This window comes from Tetrahymena thermophila, assembly GCF_000189635.1.
Source record: "Tetrahymena thermophila SB210 genomic scaffold scf_8254798, whole genome shotgun sequence".
Taxonomy (NCBI): domain Eukaryota; phylum Ciliophora; class Oligohymenophorea; order Hymenostomatida; family Tetrahymenidae; genus Tetrahymena; species Tetrahymena thermophila.
Window position 1 is genome coordinate 300,757 of NW_002476554.1, and position 11,637 is coordinate 312,393.

Consider the following 11,637-nt stretch of genomic DNA (forward strand, 5'->3'; position numbering starts at 1 on the left):
ATTTGAGAAATAGTCCAAAAAGCAAAAATTCATTTACTTTTTTTGCAAATTCACTTTCAAAATTTAGAATTTGGAAGCATAAAAATTTTTTGAAAGCTAAAATTAAATAAAAAACCGAATGTCCTAAATTGAATTAAAATTAACATTATTATTAATTAGAATCTATCATACCGTAAATCCTCGATATGCACTGCGTAACATATAATATTGATGAAGTAATAAAATACAATATTAAATTCGAAAAATTATTAATCAATTAAAGATATTTGCAATTAAAAAAACAATGATTAGTAATAAATAAACAAACCATCAAACAAATAAATTTAAATTGTTTGAAAATCAAATAATTTTCATTAATTATTTTAAATTTTTGTAAAAATGCATGATTTTAAAGAATTTTACATTTTTAACTACAAATTTAGAGTTCTCAGCACTACGAATTACTATATATTATCATGGTCAAATTTAATTTGTTCAAAATCTAAATATTTAATGAATATTTTTTTTTCAATAATGATAAATATATATGCATCTAAATATTTAAATAAAAAATTGGGGGAGGTATAGTTTAAAAATTTAGATTAAGATTAAAACATTTAACTTATAAAAGATTTAGAAAGCTAACTATATTTAAGAATTTTAGAATAATTTTACCAAAAAAGTAAAATGGAATGTAATTAATTTAGTTACATGACTCTAAAAATATTTTTCCAAACTTAGAAATGAGTAATTAATTTTTGAGAAAATATACTATTCGATTCGTGCGCTGCACTACTAGCAGGCGCTGTATGATTAACCAAATATAGCGTTATATAGCAGTTTAAAAGCTAGATAATATAATAAGTTTTCTTTTTATAAATTAATTGTATTAATTTCTCTTTTTCATATATGATAAAAAAAGAAAGTCAAAATTTAAAATTCTATTTTTAGTTTATGAAAATTAATTTTAGATGTTTTTTAATAAAAAAATATTAAAAAATATGTCTAGTAAATGAATGAACGGTCAAATTATTAATATTAGATAAGTTTTATTTCAGTAAAAATGATTGATTGAATTATTTATTTTAAAGTGGTAATAGCAAATAAAATTATGTATTTTAAAAGAATTATAAATGATTATTTTTTATTTTATTATTCCTATATTTTTTAAGTGATAGTAATATGATAATGGATAATTATGGCAGCTATTGATAAGATTAAAGTATTTTTTGAGCTAATTTATAAAAAAGTAATTAAACAATTTGAATAAAGGTAAAATTAATTTTAATTTTAAAATTTGTAAGATATGGTAATTTTTATGATTGTAGCTAATAAGAATATTTATTTGATAAATTGATAAATTTGTAGCGAAAATTAGAGATCAATATTGAATTGTTTATTTACATATTTTTTAAATCAATTTTGTAAAAATAAATCTGAAAATTAATTAGAGTGTAAAATAAAATGGAATGGATTTTCAAACGAATAAATAAATAAACAAATAAAAAATTTGTGTTTGATTAATTTTTTACTATCGCAGAAATTGTAATTACAAATGAACTATTCAGTCAGTCAATCAGTCTGGAAATCTATACAAAAGGTTTGTTAGGAGTCAATAAATTTAAATAAAGGAAATTGAAAGGTATTTATTAAGTTAATAGATTTTTAATTTTGATTTAAAGAAAATTAAAAAATGCTAAGCTTATTGGGTGAATATATTTATTATCTTCATTATTATTACATTATTTTTTACTATCTTGATTTTTGTAATACAAATCAAAAAAAGCTAACAAGCACAACTCAAACAGTAAATTATTGTTTTATCAAATATCTATAAAGTGTTCTAATTTTTTTGATAGAGAGAGTAAGGATGGACATTCAATTAATAAATAATATATACCTAACAAATTAGCTAAAGGAGCTTCTAACAAAAGACAAGAGAACAAAAAAATAAACAATCAAATAAAAATAAAGAAAATTACAAACAAAAAGCAAAAAATACATAATAGCATATATACATATATACATACATAGATTCATACAAGCAAACAATTTGATCGTTCATTTAATAAAGGTATCTATTTATAAAATTAATTAAGTAAGTAAGTAAGAAATTTACAAAGAACTATAGATTAGGAAACAATCAAACAAACAAACAAACAAATATTAATAAATAGGTCAACGAAAAGTAATAAAGCAAGTAATAAGTACCAGGCAAAGAACCAGATTGAAAAATAGAATTCGAGACTAGTTTTAAGGGAGAAGTTGAATGGGAAATAATCTTCTCAATGCATGTAAAAACACTAGCGCACCAACTGATTAAAACGATGGCGACAATGATCAAACTCAAAAAGAGAAACAAGAAAAAAGAAAGCTAGAAAGAAAGAAGAATCAAAGGAATAAAAGCGACTTTGGTTCAGTGCACGCAGAGGATATTATAGAAAAAAAGGAAATTCCACGGTAGGAGGAATAATCAGATTCTTCGAGCTAGCAAATGAATGGATTTGATGGACAATCTTACCAAAGCAATGAAATCAACTCAACATATAATTAGGGTTCAGAAAATCATCTTAATAAAATGAGGAAGTCTCAGCACAATAAATACTCTAAAAAAAATAGACATATAGTGAATAATTTAGTAAATGGTTAGAATCAGCAAAAAGAGGAGGATAAATTCTCACACTCAGAGAGTGAGCATCCATCTCCCAAATAAGGTGGAGAAAATGCAGAAAAAGAAGCAGATTCCGTAAATAAAAAATTTGCACACTAAAAATATACAAACAAACAAACATTCATTCTTACATGCATATTTATATACATACATACATACATACATACATAAAAACAAACCACAAAGAAATTAATCTTTTGAAAAAGCAAATAATATAAATTACTAACAAACTAAAGCCTTACTGATAGCATTGTAACATAAAAGTATCTTAAATGTATTAGAGTAAGATACTTTAAAACAAAGCAATTATCTAAACTTAGATTTTGTGAATAGGCTTTACATTTAATAATAGAAGAGAAATTTAAAATTTATTTGCATTGCTAGTCTAATTTATAGCTTTAAATAACTTACTTTTATTTTAAAAATGTGATATAGGTTGAAGAAATAAGATAGTTAAAAAATAACAATGATAAATACTTCACTAAGGAAGATTAAGAATATTATGAAAAAAAATATTACAATGAAAAAAAAGTACAGCCTCCAAAAGATAAAAATATTAGGTATAATTATTGTTTTTTATCATTTATGGAAGGCTTTTTAAGTTGAAAAATTAATTTAGTTTAATCTAATTTTGATATTAAAAAAACAGATGGCAATCAGGCGAAGTTTTGGGTACAGGTTCATTTGGTTAAGTTATACTTGGAATGAATATAGATACAGGAGAATTTATGGCTGTCAAATAAGTTCATATAGGCGGTTATAATTAAAAGGATAGATAAGAAGTAAAGTGTTCATTTCCATTTATACATACACTCACTGATTGATGCATTATAATTATGAATTTTTAACTAAAAAGAAAATACAATAAATTTAAAGCGAAATAGAAGCTCTGAGGAACTTTTCTGACAAAAATATAGTTAGATACATAGGAATCAAAAAAAGCGAGACATCCATTAATATATTCTTGGAGTATGTTCCAGGTATTAATTTAAAAATTTGTAAAGTAGAATAAATAAATAGACATATAAATAGCAATGCATTTTTTATACTTTTAGTTGCAAAAATAAACAAATAAATAGCATAAATGATCAGCTTTGAAAAGCAAATATTAATTATTCTTAAACTTTCCACAAAATTACAAGATATGAGTTTAATTTTTATCATAAAAATTTAAAAGGCGGTTCAATCTCATCACTTTTATACAGATATGGAAAATTTAATGAAACTCTCATCAGAAAATTTACTTAATAGATACTCAAAGGATTAGAATATCTTCATGCACATGAAATTATTCATAGAGATATAAAGGGTGCTAATGTTTTGGTAGATAAAGATGGAAATTGCAAATTAGCAGGTTAATTAATATTCATTTATTTATTATGGCATCATCTTTGTTGTCGAAATTTTACTGAAAATTAATCAGTGCGAACTTCTTATTAAGCAAATAAAAAATAAATAGATAGATAGATCTCAATTTACATTTCTATAAAATTCTACAATTAGTTGACTTTTTTATTTTTGCTAAATAACTTTGTAATTTATCAAAAGATTTTGGTAGCGCTAAAAAAATTGTGGAAGAAAAGGGGCATAACGATTCAATTAGAGGTACTCCTTATTGGATGGCTCCTGAAACCATTAAATAATTAGGTTCTGGAAGGTATTAATTTTATTTATACCAATAAATCCTTAAAATCTTAAATTTAAATTTTTATTAACAATTAAATGAAATATTATGAAATCAAACATTCTATTTTTAAATCAATCCTAATTAATATTTTAAATAACAATTCAATTCATTCTAATATTTAAAAGTATCAAGCAATTTTAAATTTAATTTAACATTCGCAAAAAAAAAAAGGTTTGCTGATATATGGAGCATAGGTTGTACTGTGATAGAAATGGCTACAGCAAAACCTCCATGGGCTGATAAAAGTCCAATCTAGGCAATGTTTTATATAGCAAATGCTTAATAACCTCCACCAATCCCAGAACATCTCTCTCCCGTTTGTAAGGATTTCATCTCTAAGTGCTTAAAGTATTAAAATCAAATTGAACTTGTTGACTTAACTAAAACTCAATAAATTTTATTTTTATAATTTAGAATAAACCCTAATGATAGATACAATGTAAGATAGTTGCTCAATCATCCTTTCATTTTAGGAAAAAGATTAACTCATGTAAGCTAACCAGGTAGACAATTACCACTAATTACAGAAGAAGCTACAGTAGACTATCAAACTTCTTCTCCAGATAAAAGAAAAGAATTTTTAACGTAAATATTTATATGATATGCTTATAATTTCAAATAAAGGAAAATACAAAATTGAAGAAATAAAGTTATTATTAAAAAAATTAGAAAGTAAAAACTACTAAAATTTATGCCTAATATATCTAAAAATTTCAAAGAGAATTCAATAGCTTAAAGAAAATCAATCATAATATCGCTTTTTTTTAAAGATTAAATTGTTTAAAAAAAATATCTCAATAGAATTCAATTATTTTATTATTTCAAAATTTCACCATGATAAATAATCTAAACGTTAAATTTATTACAAAATATTATTTTATTAAGAAACTTTTTTTTATTTTTATAAAACATTTTGTTTGTAATTAATTAATTAATTTCCTTTTGTTTTGAAATGAATTGAATAAATTTTTTAACTGAATAATAAATAGGAGAGGAGAAAGCAGGGGAAATACTTTATTTCATGAAGAGAATAGCATGAAAGATACACTAACAGAGAAAACATTAGTATTTAGTGTGAAGACAAAAACTCATAAAAGCTAAAAAAGCAGAAAAAGTATCAGACTTCGTGAAAGTGATGGTGAAAATAGTTAAGATAGCATAGATTTAGGAAAATCTAAAAATATGAATAATCCTAGACCATTGAATCCTTAACCTAAAATGATTTAACCTAGGTCTTCTTAATAATAATAGAATTAGTAGTTTTTATTTATTTAATTAAAAATTTAGTTTTATTTTTTTATAATTTGTAAAATAAATAGCTCAAACAATAAAAATCTTAATTATTCAGGAGAAAAATTTTCTAATAGCATTGATAAAAATAAAGATAATAATGATAATAGCAGTAAAAGTAGTGATAGTAGCAGAAGTAGCAGCAATAGCTCTAATAGTCAAGAAAGGACAAAAAACAACACTTAAATAAGCTACACAGGAACTGATGCTATGCCAATAAGAAAGAAATAAGTAACTCCCTTTAGTCTAAGTCATAAGCAATCGTCATTAAACTAACAGTAAAGGCAATAACCTTAAAGTCTTTAAATACAATAGCCTAGCGAGTACTCTGGTACTAAGTCAGTCTATACATCTGAAATAGACAGAGACAAGAGCTCAATCATTACTAAATAGTAATCTTATACAAGCTAGAACTCTAGTGAAGGTGGAAGACAAAATAATAAGCTTTTAGAAAATAACTAAAATTAACTTCCCACTAATGGCATTAAGAGTTAAGAAAGAGTTAATTCACCATTTAAAACATAAAACGGCAATGCAAATAATAATCAATAAAGTAATATTAACAAAAACGGTATGAGCCATTTTTCTAATGGAGTAACCAGCTCAGCCAATAATAACAATGACAACAACAATGATGGAGCAAACTTGATAAGAAATTATGACTCGAATAGCAGCAATAGCTCTAATAAATAAAATGAGAACAACTAAAAAAAACAAGAGGCTCCTATTTACGTGCAAAACATTGCAAGCAATAATAATAGTTAAAACCATAATTTAATTTTAACATAAAGCTAATAGTAAATAACTCTTGGCTAAAAATAAGCAGATAGAAAATCATAAAAACTAAGAGAGTTAAACGATTCTTCTTCATCTTCCTCTTCACGACCAGCAAGCAAGTCTCCTTAACCAAATCAAAATAACCTTCCTAATTTATCTAAAAATTCATAAAGTAAAAATGCAAGCATTGATAAAAGTGCAATTGAATAAAAAAAATAAGAAGCAGCATAAAAATAGCTAATTTACATTGATTGCTATGACGATGAAGATGAAGACGAAGAGGAAGAAGTTTAATTTCACTTTGATTAGACTGCTGTTGATTCAATAATGCGCCACTAAGGCAATTAAAATATCAATAACAATAATACACAAACATATACAAATAAAACAAATTCAGAATATAATCGAAATGCAAGAAAAACAGTCGACTCTTAGTAGCAGCCTAGTCAGCTGGTAGATACCACTGCAGATTCATTTAACAGAGATAAATTTGGTAAATTACGATTTTCTAAACCAACTTCTCCAAAGCAATTAAATACTTAAGTCTCCGGAACTAACTTCAACAATAATAGCTTTGATCAAATAGCTATCGATAATAAAACTGTAATAACAGACAACACTAATAAAAATAAAATAGGATCATTAAAATAAGAACAAGTTAAAGAATATAGTAAATATTTTGGGTAGGGGTAAAGAAGTAGGAATGACGATTACAAAACAAGTTCTATCGACTAGCACATAATAAACTAGTACATGTAATAAAAATAAAATAGCCACAACAACGAAAACAATAACAATAATAACAACAATTCTCCCTACAATGACTTGACCAGGCATATTGATTCTATTAATATTGATGATTACTCTGAATCTCAATTTGAAAGTTATAACTCTAAGGAAGCAAGATCAAAATAAAATATTATAACCAAAAATTATTGATTCACAACGATTAATTAATTTTCTTATTAAAATATTTGTAGAAAAAACGTAAATAAAATAAAATAAAAATTAAATTAAATTAAAACAAACAGTAAATTAAAAAAAAAGCAACCCAGAAAACAAAACAAAAATAAATGATTTAAAGAAGAACCATCAAATTTTATTAAAAAAAGTACTTTAAATTCTATAAAAATATAGATAATCACTACCTACTTACTATTTATCGATCCAAAAAACTATATCATTCAACAAAAAACACAATTAAATTTATCAATAAATAAATAAATAAATAAATATATCTTATTTTTCAAAATACTTCTCCATCAATCAATCAATAAATAAATAAAAAAATATTGCTATATTTATGTTTATAACATCCAAATATATTTATAAATCTATTCAATGTTAATAAGAAGCTTATCAAAAATAATACTTGCTTGTTTGTTTATTTACATTCAGTTTAATTAATTTCAATATTATTGACTGTCTATGTAACTCATCAATCAATCAATCCAAATAATTAAATTAAAGAATATTCCTTCCTCAGTTTATTTATCTGTTTGTTATCAGTTTATTTCAATATTTATCATTTGTCAACTTTTATGCTTGCTTTGTTTAATCTTTTTACTAAGTAAATTGATTTGAGTTATTGAATATTTAAATATTTTTAAAAACTTTATTTGAATTTGAAAGCACACTTTTAAATTAAATTTAATTAATTAAAAAAATTATTAATTTTAAATTATTGTGTTAATTTTAAATTTTTGAAAATATTTCTTTCCTTCTTTTATTAAAATTATGTATGGACTCATTACAGGTTCAACTTTGACATTTTTTTTGAGTAATTCTTTACTTCCAAATTTATTAAAATTCAAAGTTAATTTCATAAATTTAGGCGCTATTACCACTATTTTTTCAAAATTTAGCGCTTAGTTATAATTAATTAGATTAAAATTTAAAGCTAAAGTTTATTTAATATCAAAATTAAGCTTATTTTAAATACCTCTACTTTATGCGGAATATTGCACTTCTCTCTAAATGATAAATACTAAATTTTAACTAAATTACACTTTAAAAAATACATTTGTTTACTGAATCTAGGCATAGAAAGTTAAATGTGTATAAAAAACAAGAACTAATTTATTTGTTACCATTTTTATTTGATTTAAGCCTGTCACACTATATATAAAAAAGCTGATTTGTTAAATTGATCAGAAAAGCAAATCTGATATTAATCAATAATTTATTATACATAACAAATTAATAAGTCTAGTTAATTAAAAATGGATAATAAAGCAATTAAAAGTAAATATTTTATAGTAGATTACACGATAAAGGCACCAAGGAAACCGTTTATTTAGCCTTTAAAACATTTTAAATTAATGAATGATAGAGCTTACTAAAATAAAATTAAATAAGAAGAGCTAGATTATATTGAATCTCTTCAGGATTATTATAATAATTTAGAAGAATTTTATTTGGCGCAACTCTAAAAATACATTTTAAACAAAGAAAAGTACAAAGTGCTAAACAGTATTAAAGAGTTTGATTTTAGTTAAATTATAGAAAACAACTGTTTTTGGTTACAAACGAATAGTAACAAAGAAGGATAGAATTATATAATGTAGTTTAAGCATATAAATTGTTATGGTAAGCAAAAGCAGATTAAGCTTAATAATATAAGATTCTAAGAGAATAAAGTTAGAGGATCTTCTTTGAGTTTGAGAATAGTTAAATTTAATTCTAAAGAGTAAAAGGAATAATTTAGTCTTTTTCACTTCTTTTCCTAAAAGAGCTAACAAAAATTCCAACTAGCAAAAGCAATCAAAATATAAAAAAGTAAATAAAAAAATTGCGTTTTAATCGCATAAAAACTTAATAATAATATCAAATTTAATTTAAATTATTTTTAAAAACATAGATATCCAAAATCAAAAATTTATTACTCCTGAGTAGAGTTGTTCTTCATTTGAAAATGAAGATATCACATAAGAAGATGATATACAAAGTGAGGAAAGGCAAATGACTCCTTAGTTCTTTAATTAACACTAAATTTAAGACGATGACATAGAATTTTATGATTCAACAACAACAATTTTTGACTCATCAAACAAAAAAAGACACAATCCATCAAGCAAAAGAGATCTTTAAAAAAATTGTAAATTAAAAACTAATTTTAGAGATTAAAATATTAATTTAAAAAAAAAGAAAAATAGAATATCAATTAGGTTGAATAAAGATAAGGGAAGAATTTAATTGAAGATAAGAACAATATATAATTAAATAATAATAAAGAAGTAATAATGATTCTAGATGACAATGATTAAGATAAATTAACTGAAATAGAGCAATAGAATAAAAGTTATTTTCAGCTTTAATATAATTCAAAAGCAGATAAGAACTAAACACATTAAAATAGTGAACAAAAAATTAGCTTAAAAAAATAAAATATTAATCATGAAGATAATTAAAATGGTTTTTAAAAATGTTTCGAAAAATAATAAATTTTAAGACTTAATTATGTAAAACGATAAGACAAATAAAGCAAAGATCAATAAATAAAGCTCATTGAACAATAATAATAATAATAATAATAATAATAAAATATGAATAAAATATAATAAAATTGCAAAAGCAATACAATTAGTTATAGTATATATCATAAAAATGAACCTGCTTTTATAATCATTAATGATTGAAAAATTTTTTGTTAAGCTAATTAAGTGAATTTGTTTGTAGTTTATTAAAATAAATTAACACTCTTGTAATAAGAATATTTAATCCTATAAATTAGATAATAAATAAAATATTTAACTTTTAAATATTTTTTGATTTTATATTAATGTAAAAACAATTAAGATTAAATATAATTCATTTATTTATTTATTTTCTTCTAATTTCTATTTATTTTTTCTGAAATAATCGTTAAATAGTTTATAATTTTTAAAAAGAGTATTTTTGGTTTTTATTTTTTAATCTTTAAATGAATTATTGGATTTATTTTATAAAAATTTTCATTTGATTTCGAATCAAATTATGAACAAGTAGAACGCTCTCTAATTTTTGATCTATAAAATTATTAATTTTACAATTTTTTATTTCCTTTTAACTTTATTTAGCTAAATCCAACATATATATTTATTACAAAAAAATTATTAATAATTTTGAATAGTGTTTTAAGAGAAATTTTAAATTAATTACAAAATTTATTGAAAAAAGAAGATTTTCTTAAATTTCATTGATAGAAGATGTAAGTAAGATGAGTCAAATTTCATTTATTGTTTTTTAATTTAAGTAGATATTATAAAAAAGCATGTATTCAATTTAAAAATAAATAGAGTATTTGGCACCAAATTTACAAAATTTTTTAGACACACAAACAAACAGCTTTTATTTTTTATAATTGTGTAATCCTAAACAATGATTATAATGTAATTACTATGTATGAACCTTAATTACAAATTTATAAGAGCAACTAACTATGATGATTTATACTTTTATAGGTGATGAGATTGATCAATTAATTTTTTATATGCTTGAATTATTATTTATTTTTTTAAAAATGTTCTAAAACTAGAGGTAGAATCTTCACTCAATTCAATAAATAAATAAGTTAAGCCTTAAAAAATTAAGTTTTTCTAACAAAAAATACTTACTTTTTCTGTAAATTTAAAAATAACGAAGCATCTATATGTATGAATATAAGTAAATTTTATTTGTATGCATTTATTTTATAAAATTCAAATAATTTAAATTTTAAATACTATTTGTCATTTATCTAAATTAAATTTGTATTAAATCGAATTTTTACTGTAATAAGGTCTATAATACTAAATAAATGTGTGGATGGGTAGTTAGTTTAGTTGAATTTTTAACTTATTTCATATTTTATTCTTTGAGCGAAATATATCTATCAATAAGTCTCTTTTTTCAAAAAAAAATTTGAAAATTATGAAAATTGAAATAGAAAAGAAGTAAATTAATAAAATAAACTAATCAAAAGCTAATAACTCACTATAAATCAGAAAGAAGCTTACATTCTTATCTCAGTCTAATATTCCTTCCAAATTTTCTTTTTGAAACATAATTAATTTACAAAATGAATTTGTTTTTGATATATAATAGGGTTAGATTTTTTGAAATATAAAATTTTTAAAGACTGTCATTCATTTATTAAAATTTTTGAAAATAATACAAAATTTTATTTCGTTTTTCATATCATTTTAAAAACTTTATATAATTATATTAAACCTATATATTTATTACAATAAAAATATTAATAATATAGAAAAGT

General features: G+C 22.2%; 2 protein-coding genes across 2 annotated transcripts; both read left to right on the forward strand. All coding sequences in view use genetic code 6, as the record gives it.

The window, feature by feature from the left end:
* Positions 1-2,248: 2,248 nt before the first annotated feature.
* Positions 2,249-7,343, forward strand: TTHERM_00170550 (plant dual-specificity MAP kinase kinase family domain protein; the record flags this gene model as incomplete). Its single annotated transcript, XM_001008712.2, has 10 exons — positions 2,249-2,725; positions 3,086-3,210; positions 3,300-3,432; positions 3,507-3,630; positions 3,828-4,004; positions 4,199-4,307; positions 4,509-4,685; positions 4,752-4,922; positions 5,327-5,593; positions 5,657-7,343. 10 exons carry the CDS (start codon positions 2,249-2,251, stop codon positions 7,341-7,343), a joined length of 3,447 nt encoding a protein of 1,148 aa, XP_001008712.2.
* A 1,283-nt stretch (positions 7,344-8,626) lies between these two features.
* Positions 8,627-10,042, forward strand: TTHERM_00170570 (hypothetical protein; the record flags this gene model as incomplete). Its single annotated transcript, XM_001008714.4, has 3 exons — positions 8,627-9,182; positions 9,265-9,501; positions 9,552-10,042. 3 exons carry the CDS (start codon positions 8,627-8,629, stop codon positions 10,040-10,042), a joined length of 1,284 nt encoding a protein of 427 aa, XP_001008714.4.
* Positions 10,043-11,637: the final 1,595 nt, after the last annotated feature.